Here is an 11,824-nt window from a genome sequence, read left to right on the forward strand (position 1 = left end):
GGTTGGTACAAGACATTTCAGTTTGTCTGAGGCAGAAAATTCAAAAGCCTCTCTCCTTTCTCCCACTGTGGGCTGTGGCCCAAAACACTGGCAAGTTCTCTTACACAAGCCTTGTTGATAGGAAGTGCAGGAGCTTTTCTCAGCTGATGGAACTTCTTGGATCAGATTTCTGCCTGCCTCCCAATCTTACTGATGCCTTTAAAGTCACTTCTGCTTGTTAGTCTTGGACTGCCCTGAGCATCCTCCTGAAGTCAGTGTGTCCTGTGAAGATGTCTTCATAAGGGCTCTGCCAGAATGTGCAGAGTGGTTGTGTGGATCACCCTTTAAAATACAAGTATTTCAAACACCACCATTCCAGTGTACTACTCTGCACCTCACATTTTATGGTGCGCACATACGCTGTAGCAAACCCGAGGGCAGCAACCATGTATCATGGGGGTACGCACAGCTGGGTCTTGTGAATGGGTACACCTTTCCCTTGGGAGAGGGCACTTGCAGGCCAATGTGGCATGTGGCAAAATGTTCACAGCCCAGGAGTCCAGCTTCCAGTGTCCTCTTGAAACCTCTAATTATGGTTTTCACTCCCAAAATTGTGGGGAAGAACTTGGAAATCTGGGCCGATTCCAAAACATAGGGTGCTGTAGACTAGGGGAGGGAGGAATGACCTTTTCACCCTCACCCATCCCCAACTCTTCAAAGTGCAATATTGTCTTGTCATGCTCTGGTGTGACCCTCTCTGTAAAAACACCCCCCTCCTACCCCCTCAAAAGTTTTCACCCTGCCTATCACTGTGCTTGTATCTCTGTGTTTTAAAAGAAGAAAAACAAAACTGTATTGGTGTGGTTGATATGAAGAAACTGTTTAACTCGTCCAACCCATTTTTTTCTTTTTGTAAATACTATATTAATTTATGGAGTGTGTAAAGGAAAAGATGAAAAAAAATTACCACCCAGCATATCACTGGCCTCTAAAGCAATAAAATATCTATTCATCATTGATTCTCTGCTCATAGGTAAAAGTGAGTGAAGGAAGAGGGTGTGTGTGTAGACAAGACACAGAATAAACATGCTGATGTTTAGAAGCATAGCAAATATGTCACCTCTTAAATGAACAAATAAAGTAACCATACAGAAGAGTATGTCCCATTCAGGTCAATGGGATTTACTCTCAGGTAAGTATTACAGGAGGGATAGGTGACTTTTTTTTCATGCTGAGGGCCATATTTCTTCATGGGACATTATCCAGAGGCTACAGACAGGGATCAGATACAGTTCTATACAGCAGCTATATTCCAGCCACGCAAAAGCAGAAGGATGTATATGGGTGCATGCATGCAAGCACGCAAACAGCACACTTCTGTTCTTTATTCAGGTAAGCAAGAGGCATTATCATAACTCAAGGATACCAGTGGAGGGTGGTCCATTAGGGAGTGTGGGGCACTGCCAGCCCCCACCTTCTTACTTACAACCAGTTTGGGGGGGAGGGGACTTGCCCGTTGGCTTCTTCCTCCTCAGTTTCATTGTTGCCATTAGAGGACTCAGCAGGGAGGAGGATGGGGGTAAAATCAGCAATTGCTGGCTCTGCCTGCCATTGGCTCTGGCTCCACTTACTGTTGGGCTCCCTGCCTTCTGCCCCAGTTGCAATGGGCGCCAGTTGCCACTGAAGGACAAATTCCAGCTGGCCAAAAGCACTCATTGGTGGGAGGGAAGCAGGGCCGGTGAGGGGTGTGGACTATAATCCATCCACACTTGTACTTCATATTCCCAGAGACTGCAATGGGAGAGCCTTTAGCACATCAAGTGGGGGCTGGTAGCTCCATGCCAGTGGGGCAGTGGAATCCGCTCTGGGTTTTAGTCTGAACTTTCAAGGGCTGCTTGAAAGTTCGGACTATAACCCAGAGCGGATTCCACTGCCGCACTGACATAGAGCCACTAGACCCCACTGAACACATTTTCTTTCCCACCAAGTTCAGTGGAACTTGCAGTTTTAACTTGTGAGGGGGTAACAATTCTAATATTATGATGGACTAAAAGGCTGGTATAAAGGCCTCACCTGTGAAGAGATGGGTTACTTAAAGTGAATGTTTTCCCCCAATGGATTTTTCTGTTGTTTGGGAAGGAAATGGGAACAGGCACTTCCACAGCTGTCCTGGACAATTTATCAGTAGCCAAAAGGCACAGTTATAGTCAGATACGAAGGATCAGTGTAAACTATAAAAATTTAAAAGTAAAAAATGAAGATAAAGTGTGGACACTGTCCCAAAAAGGCTGTCAAGGAGGGGGGCAAAGCTTAGCTCTGAGTAAGGCTCAGGCAAACACTCATATTTCAATCTGAAGTCCCATCTCACTTTAGACCCCAAACAATTTTTTTTAGAGATGTTTGCACGTAGTTGGGACAGTTTTATTTCACTGTCATAGCCTTGTCCAAAAAATCCTGGGAGCAGTAATTTAGTGAGGCGCTAAGAACTCTTGTTAGAGATCAACAGTAACCAATCCCAAAACCACATAGAACTACAGTTCTCTGGGAAGACAGAACTATTATACCTGTTAAGTAGCCCACCCCTCAAAGATAGTTCTGATTAGAAAAGGCACGAGTTAAAGCCTTTTCTCCCAGTCCCTAATGAGGATCAATATGGCAGTGCCAAAGATCTATTTAAATCTCCCATTTCCTCATTCAGTGACACAACCCTCCCCCACCCCAAAATCCCATCCTGTCTCCTACCCACTCTAAAGAGAGTGACAACAGGGGCCCAACAAAAAGCCAGACAGCATCAGTTGTCATCCCAGTGTGGAAGTGAAGCATGATGGGGGCTGGACAGTTATCAAGATGGAAGGACTCTTGGCAACCTACCTCTCCTGCTCCAAGGTCTTTGGAGGGAAAGGACTAGAAAGAAACAAATGATAAAAGAGAAATGGAAAGACAAGATGTATTCTGACCACAAAGAAAGGTCTGATTAATGGATCTTTTAATTTGGCATCTTTTACAAAAGTATCTTTGGCTCAGTCTCTTCTAGCCCTCCTACACGTACCTTCAATCCTCCTGTAACATACACAAAGCCTCCAACCTCTTTACATGAGGGGTGGGAAGGGGAAGGAGGCCCATGATCCCTGTGCTCATAGCAGGAGAGATCTGGAATCCAATAGCCATACAGACTAGAAACCCACCTGACCCCAATTTGTAGGGGAACATTTTCCTTCTGACTAGTATTTTCACTGCAATCCACAACAGAAAATCTTGCTGGGTGGAGGGGACGACACACTGTTTGAATCCAAACTGAACTCCAGAAAGCAACCACTGAACTGAGGCGTAGCTAATTCCGGCCATTGTGGGAGCATTCTCGAGATAGTTTTACCATAGATTAGCTACCCCTTGGAAGTTCACACAACCGAGGAGAAGGGAGGAAAGCAAGCATAGTGCAAGTTCTGATTTGTGTCCCTTGTCAACAATGAGTTTAAAACCAGAAACTGATGTTCAAAGTCCAGCTAGTAACTCCAGGTCAAGAATCCAAAATTTTGAAAACGGCACAGATTGACGTAGGGTTGCGAGAATGTGCCCATTACCACAGGCTGAAGAGGGTGTTTTTTCGGGGGGTGGGAAATTACACTGCCTGACTCAGGATTTTTAAAAATGTTAAGGTCAAGCATAACTCACTTCTTCCTTAAATTTTAGCTCTGAAATTTAGCTCTGCACCAAACAGTGCAGAACTTACATTTTCCATCATTCTTGGGGTGGGTAGAGGGGTTAATACAGGGATGCAGGAAAGGTAGCCAACGACTTAATCATCCCTGACCTACTGGCTGGGGCTGATAGGAACTGGAGTCCAGCAGCATCTGGAGGACACCAGGTTCCTCATCCCTGTATAGTATAGTATACCCTGTATAGTAATGAAAATTTCTGAAGCTGGTGAAACCTACCTCTGAGTAGGAAGGTTCACCCTGTAATCAGAGGTAATGCAAAAGAGGCCAAGCAACATCCCTAGTTAAGGTTTGTATTTGACTCCCCACAAAATTAAAAATCCTGCATCAATGCAATGCACATTCAGCACCATGAAAAACTCACCTTTTTACAATCCAGCTAATAGCCAATAGCATACTTTCCATCATTTACTCTGCTTCTAAAACCCAAGATTTTTAAAACAAGAAGTCTGGGATGGAGGATCAAATGGGGGTCAATGGAAAGGATGGGGGGGGGAGAGAAAAAGGTACTGAGACAGAGAACAACTTTAGTGCACTGTCTAAGAAGTCCTAACTCAAGACTTCTGAATCTGGGCACTACACATTTTCTTCTGTGTTCATGATGTCTAGAATATTACTTTTAGTTTTTAAGTCCTAAAACGTTGAGATCCTGATGCAATGTCCTGTACGTCTGCAACAATCACAATCCATTATATCAGAAGAGGAAATGGCCTCCTATCGCACTTCTGACCTACCCACCTTTGCCTTGTGCAAGACTCCTTAGGAGACAGTAAGACAGCCTTCCCCAACCTGGTGCCCTCCTGACTACAAGTCACATTAACCCTGACCATTGGACATGCTGACAGGGACTGATGGGAGTGGGAGCTGAACAACATCTAGCGGGCACCACGGCAGGGAAGGCTGCAGGTGATTGGTAGGGCCATAAACAGAGATACAAGGCTGGCACTTTTCTATGTGTGGAATAGGAGCAAGTGAACTGATCTATAGTACATGACCTTGAGAATGTTCTCCAAAAGTACAAAATAGCAATTGTAAAAGAGATGTCGCAAACTGTGAAAACAGATTCTGGAGGGGGGAGATGTTATTCCCCCCCCCTTTTAAATTATGGATTGCTTAGTCTAGAATTTGTATTTTATTTTTTTAAAGTGTGACTTTAAGAACACCCCCATCTGACAGTAAAAGATTTAGTAGGGTCTATTATACATTCATAATACTGGGAAGTCGGAGGGGGGGGAAGTCTCACTTTTTCATCTCTTAATATATTGGGTTACACTCTTTGTACAGTAAGACAAAAAAAACCACCCCTAAACACTAATATATATAATACCACTCTATATATAAAGCTCTGGGTTCTTTGCTTGTAGTCCCAGCTGGGAGGAGTCAAGACCACTCCCTTATATTCATTATATATATATATATATATAAAATATCCCAGCAAAATATTGAGTTTTCTTAAAAATACAAGCATATTATCAACAAAATATAAAAGGCACTTGGAAGAAAGGGAACGTGTGCAGCAGGAGAGCAGTTCAGTCTCTGAGGACACTGACTTTTTGACGGGTGGCTTTGCTCATTCACCTCCACCTTTGGGTCTACCCCTTGTCCTTTGCTTCCACCACCCTCCCTTCAAACATCACCCACATTCATCCCCTTGACTGGCTTCAGTAGATTGAGTTCTCCAAATGGAAGCTGGAAACACCTTGTGGTTGCCTAGCAACCACGTAACACAATCCTCCAGATTGGACAAAAGGGCCAGCCAATAGGAGGTGGGGTGGGGGTGAGCAGAGGGATGTGAACAGCAGTCAAGTAGCCAGAGGTAGTCAGAGCAGCAGCAAATCCAGAGGCTGGGTGCTCAGTGCCCCCTACAGGCCCAAAATCAGTGACAAGAGCCCTCCTGCTCCACGGGACAAACTGGGTCTGAGGACAACTTTCTGCCATAGGCAACCAAAGGGGGCTCAGAGGTGGAAGGAGGCATGGGCACCCCTCCATCCCCTTCCTACAAAACACTGCAAATGGCCAATAACACCTTGAACAGCCAAGAGGCTCTGGTTGACTTACTGATACGGCTCCACCTACTGTCCATTTTTGTGGAATGGCATGTCACAAAAGGGCAGCCAAGTGATTGTACATGACACTTATGGCAAATGTAACCCTGGTGATCCTCCCCCACCACTATCGTCTCCCCAAGACCTTGTGGTTTCTCTTTTTAGCTTTCACAGGTTGCATCTGTGGCAGCTTGTGGCTAATAACAGCTTATAAAGCTACATAAGGGGGAAATCCCCGGTGAGAAGGAAAGAGTGAAAGGCAACACAGTAACGCAGTAACCTGTGTAGAGCGTGAACTACTTGGTCAGATTATCCTTGGTATACACTGTTGTATACCCCAAGCAGCACTGGATGCAGACAGAAAGAAGCAAGGGGTGAAAGCAGCGAGGAAGAGGATGGCTGGGATTTAACTTCAAGGGCAGTAATTTGCATTCTTTTAAAAAATCCTTTCAGTGGTCAGAGGAACACTTTCCGCAGAAAACCTAAACACCTGCAATGTCAAGGATTCAAGTAGGGTGCTAGCCAAGCCTTCAGGGTCTCCTCTGAGTTGGGAGGGAAAGGTAGGGCAGCCCTAGGCAGCTGCTCGTTGGTGGGCAAGCAGCCTTTCCAGGGAGGTTGTCTGCCCTTACTGATCTTCTCATTGGGGAATGTCTGGGAAGCTTCCAAAGAACACCAGGGGTCCCCCCGAGCACAGTTTGGAAAGCACTGCTGTAAAACTTTCCAGGCCCACAACTACCTTTTAACTGACCTCAAAACGTGGGACCCATTTCCCACCCTCCTTTACATATCTGTTTTATTGGATTTCCACATGTTTGTGTGTGCAAGTGCTGAATTGGTGCTGAAACAAGCATAAAGACAAGGCATAGCAAGGCCAAGGTCCAATATGAAAAGGAAGGCTACCCAAGGGATTGGGGAGGCAACTTTGGCAGAATTCCACCCGTGAATAAATGAAGCAGGAAAGAATAAAATAGAGGGAGGTCTAGAAAAGTGGGATGGTTCTATGGGGAAATGTGGGGAGAGGGAGAAGAGTTAAGGCAAGGCAAGGCAAACCAAATAATTAAGTAAGGTTCTTCTCACTGTGAAACTCGCTGCTGTGATTACAACTTCTGCTATATCACTTTCTTTTTTAAAAGGATCAGATACATATTTGGAGGATAAGTCCGTGAGTGAAGATACACCACCAGGAAAATTGGTGGTGGTGGTGGGGAGATTGCAATCATGTCTTCCTTGCAAACCTTCCCTGAGATTTTTTGGCAGACAGCATATCAAGTCATATGTCTACTGCTCTGACCCCGGCCAGGCAGTTCTGAACAGCTCTATGAAGTTCAGAAGCCTACTACCCTGCCTCTGCCTTTGGTCCCAAACAGCTTTCACCGGAACCTAAGTTTTAATCTGTCTCTCTTTGGGACAGATACCGCACACTACACTCACAACTAAAGAAAAAGCTTACACACCCCAGAGCATCTTTACAACCTGATGAAGTAGCTATTCCCACCCCTCAAGCAAGGCTGTGACACCTTACCTATATGCAGTTCCTCATACTCTAAATATGGCCCCCTATAGCGTGGTATAGGCAGAATATATTTATACTAGCCCCAGAATCTCTCCCTACATTATAAATCCTCTATACAAAAAGCAGCGTGGGTCCCACTGGATGCTGATGTTGGGAGAGAGTGGCTGGCACAGACATCTCTTCCTCCTTGCTTAGGACAGGCCTACAGAGAGGGAAGAACAGAGACACAGAAAGCTCTTAATACAACAGTGAGAATGGTGCAGCAAGCAGTGATGCCACTCAAGTTTGGAAATGCAGGGAGCAGGGGCAGAGTATAAACCAGCTCTCCTAATTTGGAACTTCTGAGCTCATTACGAGTTGAGCCCAAACCTCAGAGAAATTCAGGCTCAGCTCATAATGGACGTTGCGTTTCTGGATCTTCTGTCCTTTCCTGTCCAAATTTACTTGGCAGTGGTGGCAGGAAAGCATCACACGGGGACTTCCCCTAAGGCCTAGAGGCATATGAGACTGCTCGGAACCATGGGAAATATAGTTCCCATGGTCCCCAATGTCCCTAACTACAGGAACTACATTGCCACTGGTTCCCGGTAAACCTGAACACAGCTAGGGCCTATCAGACCCCCCTCCACCCATGCTACACCCAGACTTGGTCCAGTGCCTCAGAGGCTGTTTGGACAAGTGGAAAGCAAGACTTACTACAAGTACTGAAAGAAGACCAGTAAATTAAATACCCAGAAACCCATTGTATTTTTTTTTTAAATAAACTGTATTCCCAGTGGATTTATATCCAGTGGACTGAGCAGCAATTCTTAAACTTTGCATAGCGGAGGCACGGTTTTGTTTGTAAATTACATTTGGAAGCACACTCCGTGCATACACTTTTATTGCAAAACCCTGCTCCGCCATGAAGATTGCTGGCTTACCCTGAGCCAATCACAGTTTGTCAGCCTCAGCGAACTAACATGATTGTTGTGAGGATATAAGGCAGCGGGAGGAAGACATCACTTATGCCGCTCTGAGTGCCTTAATCAGTCATGCAGATAGCACCAAACGCCTTAACTAAGAGTTTGGCATCCCAGAGGGAGCCTGTTTGTTCCATTACCTTCCCCTGCTGGGCCGAGCCTCATGTGAAACTGGGCTGCTGAGATGGTATGAGTTTTCCTATCAGCTGCTGCAGGTGCCAATAAGCCGCTTCAATATCCTAGGTAGGACACACAGACAAGCAGATTGAGGAAAACCTTCATGGGGAAGGAGGGATATGGGGACAGGGCATATATGAGTCTCCTGGGTGCCTTCTGGACACTCCCAAATCTCAAGGATGGGAGGGTTCACATTTATACCCCATTCCCTCTAGACTGGCTAACCCCAAGGTGTCGTTAGACTACAACTCCCATCATCCCTGGCCAATGACCATGCTGGCTGGGGCTGATGGGAGCTGGAGTCCAACGACATCTGAAGGGCCACACGCAGGTTCCCTGTTCCTGTGCTAGATGATAAATTAGCAAACCCTGTTATACACATGGCCTGGGGCAAAAACTGGGGGTGGGGATTACAAGGAATTCATTTCCAAAAGGAAGTCCTTTTAGCTGGACTGTGATGCTGAGGCCATGTTCCAGCATAAATTGCACAAGGCTGGATGGACCCCCTTACTCTTGCTTTGCCTAGTGAAGAGTACAACAGAGAGAAGCTCTTGCAAGGCTGATAAAGAGTTTGTATGCAGAATAGGGACTTAAGGAATGTGGCTTCCCATTCATCTCAGCCTGTGTTAAGTTTCTAGTCCTCATGGCTAGAGTCTTTGTCTTTTTTTACTTAATGCTTAAAAACAAAGAAAGGGGCCTATGAGTGGGGATGGCAGCAAAGATGGCTCTCACAACCCCATTCCTCTCTCACCTTCAACATGGGTGTTACCATAAGAAGAGCCTGCTGGATCAGGCCAACAATCCATTTAGTCCAGCATCGTGTTCTCACAGTGGCCAGCCAGATGCCCTTTATGGGAAGTCCACAAACAGGACCTGAGCGCAAAAGCACTCTCCTCTCCTGTGGTTTCCAGTAATGGGCATTCAGAAGCATACCGCCTCCTACCGTGCAGACAGAGCACAGCCATCATGGCTCGTAGCCACTGATAGCCTCCTTCTCCATGAATTTGCCTAAGCCTCTTTTAAAGCCATCCAAGTTGGCGGCCATCACTGACTTCTGTGAGAGTGTTAAGTCTCTGTCCTGCCTCCTTCCTTTCAAAGTACTGCATGAAAAACACTCTCACATTTGCTTTTCTCTCTCCCTCCACCCACCCTGTGCTTTCCAAAATACCTTAGAAGTCTGTGAAAACCCGAGTAAGACTTCAGTTCTGCAAGGAACATACAGGGGTGCAAAACGGCACAGTACATTCTGAGTGTCCATGGGGAAGGGGTGTCTTGGCAACCCTATCTCACCTTCAGACCCTGAACTGCATCTTCTAGAAGCCGCAAGTGATGCTTCACCCCGTCAGATTGTTGATGGGACAGAACAATGCAGGAGCCAGACCCTTCCCTGTCCAGGGTCTCTGAGCTCCACTCTGGCTCTTGAGGGCCATTTGGGAGACCTCCTGTAAGAAACATATGCTTTTAGGGTTATGCCTAGCATCGATTTTTCATACATTTCTTAGGAATCTAGGAGCATAACTGTCTTACACCGAGTCAGACCATTCATCCATCTTGCTCAGTATCGACTGACTGGCAGCAGCTCTACAAAGTTTCAGACAGGGGAGATGGCGGGGTCTGGACCTGGGACCTTCCACGTGCAAAGCAGTTGTCCTGCCACTGTGCTGAGGCCCTTCCCGTCTTCTCAATCTCATATTCAGATCTTGTATTATGAAACTTTCCCAGGAAAAAACTTCTCCCCGGCAACTCCAGAGCAACCCCCCTCCATCTCTACCCCAATCCTCAGTCTGCATGCCAAGTTTTTCCAGAATACACTTTTGTGCTCCTTTGTCCCAAATACTCCCAGCATGCCCCTCTCCTCCCACCCACTTTTTCCCCAGCAAGTCCCTGTGGTCAACTCCTGATTTTCCCAGCATGCCCCTGTTCTCATGCCCTCACCTTGATGCCTCCTGCTGCTGTCCATCTCCATCCTGTGACCCACATCCCACTCCTCTTCCTCTTCGCCTTCACGGGGGCTCCCATTCTCTGGTGGACAGTCCGTGGGCTCTGCCAGGAAGCCAACCTCGCCTTCCTCCGATACCTGCAGGAGCCTCCTCAGGGCCAATACTGTAAGGACACAAGGCTGATGTCAGATTAATTTCTTTCGTGAGCCATGGCTGAAAATATGGGGCTGAGTTGTGGGGACAAAAGGATTCTCCACAGAGAGGAGGGAAAGAACAGAGCAGGAGAAGTGAGCATGTAGCCCTCCAGAAGGTGTTGGACTACAACATCTCCCATCATCCTTTACTACTGGCCACACTGGCTGGGGCTGATGGGAGTTGGAGTCCAGCCACTTCTAGAGGGCTAGGATGAGAGAGTTCCATACTTCTGTCCTGCGCAGCAGATGCCAGTGGTCCCTGCCCGACAGGCCGAGGCTTGTACAGTGTTAGCATGTCATCCAAGATCTCCTCCGTTGCCTTGCCCAGCTTTGGTTCGCTCACAGGGCTGCGTTCCTCAAATTCACCCCCTTCCAGCATCCCGTCCTTCTCTCGTTCTGATTTGGAATAACAACAAAATCAGATTCCTGCTTTTAAAGAGTCTACCGGCTCCATTCCTCTGCTCTGAGCTCAGTCAAAACCCAGGAATTCTACTCTGCCGTCTCCCTTCTCCACACAGCTCCAACCCTCCAACCCTTCTCATAAACTCACCCTCTGAATGCAGCACTTCCTTGTGGGAGCTGCCGTTCTCTGCCCCGCCTAGCAGCCCCTCTGAGTAGCTGCCAAGGAAAGAGGAAGAGAGGTCGTGAGTGCAGGTCTACGCCAGCAGTGGGGAAATGGATACGGCTGGCAGGCCAGATCTTCCTCACGTACCACACAAGCCAATTTTCACCCAGTGGCAGCTGGTGGCTCCATGCCATTGGGACAGTGGGTTTTACTCTGGATTTTCAAGGAGTTGCCTAAGGTGCTGAAATCACTCTTGAGAGGTCCTTGAAAGTTCAGACTAAAACCTGGTGTGGATTCCACTGCCCCACTGACACAGAGCCACCAGGCACCACTGAAATAACCTGACATCATTATGAGGCTTAGATCTTTTCCCTCCCCTGTATCCCCAGGACTTCCATACTTACAAGCTGGGGCTGTGTGGTGAAGTCCGGTTTGGCACCGAAAGCCGTGGTTTAAGGTGGGTAGAGCCAGGCAGCTTCAGAGAGCCAGCCGTCTCACTGATCATACTGCACCAGCTAGGTTGGAACAAAGAAAGGGAATCAGATTCTATTTGAAGTAAAAGTTCAGCTAATGTCTCCAACAAAAAGAGGTGTTGGGACTCACTCTGACCTAAAACCTCCAAATCTGGCAGTCTTGCCACTTAAATACCAAATATGTGAAGGCACTTGGCACATGCTCAGAGACAACCAGCACCACTTCATGTACTCTCAGGGCTGAGCCCTAGCTCAAATTA

General features: G+C 46.9%; 1 protein-coding gene across 5 annotated transcripts in view; it reads right to left on the reverse strand.

Moving 5' to 3' along the window:
* Positions 1-2,948: 2,948 nt before the first annotated feature.
* The window catches only part of ARHGEF1 (Rho guanine nucleotide exchange factor 1), a 57,475-nt gene continuing 48,599 nt past the window's right edge, over positions 2,949-11,824 (reverse strand). For all 5 annotated transcript variants that reach the window (XM_061597902.1, XM_061597900.1, XM_061597903.1 and 2 more), the window contains 7 exons: positions 11,496-11,606; positions 11,077-11,144; positions 10,755-10,922; positions 10,328-10,495; positions 9,683-9,834; positions 8,356-8,454; positions 2,949-7,455 (listed from right to left, as the gene is read on the reverse strand). In XM_061597902.1, the coding sequence (XP_061453886.1) occupies positions 8,377-8,454; positions 9,683-9,834; positions 10,328-10,495; positions 10,755-10,922; positions 11,077-11,144; positions 11,496-11,606 (745 nt within the window). In that variant the 3' untranslated portion in view covers positions 2,949-7,455; positions 8,356-8,376. The remainder of the gene's footprint in view (positions 7,456-8,355; positions 8,455-9,682; positions 9,835-10,327; positions 10,496-10,754; positions 10,923-11,076; positions 11,145-11,495; positions 11,607-11,824) is intronic.

This window comes from Rhineura floridana, chromosome 15 (genome assembly GCF_030035675.1).
Source record: "Rhineura floridana isolate rRhiFlo1 chromosome 15, rRhiFlo1.hap2, whole genome shotgun sequence".
In the NCBI taxonomy this organism is placed as follows: domain Eukaryota; kingdom Metazoa; phylum Chordata; class Lepidosauria; order Squamata; family Rhineuridae; genus Rhineura; species Rhineura floridana.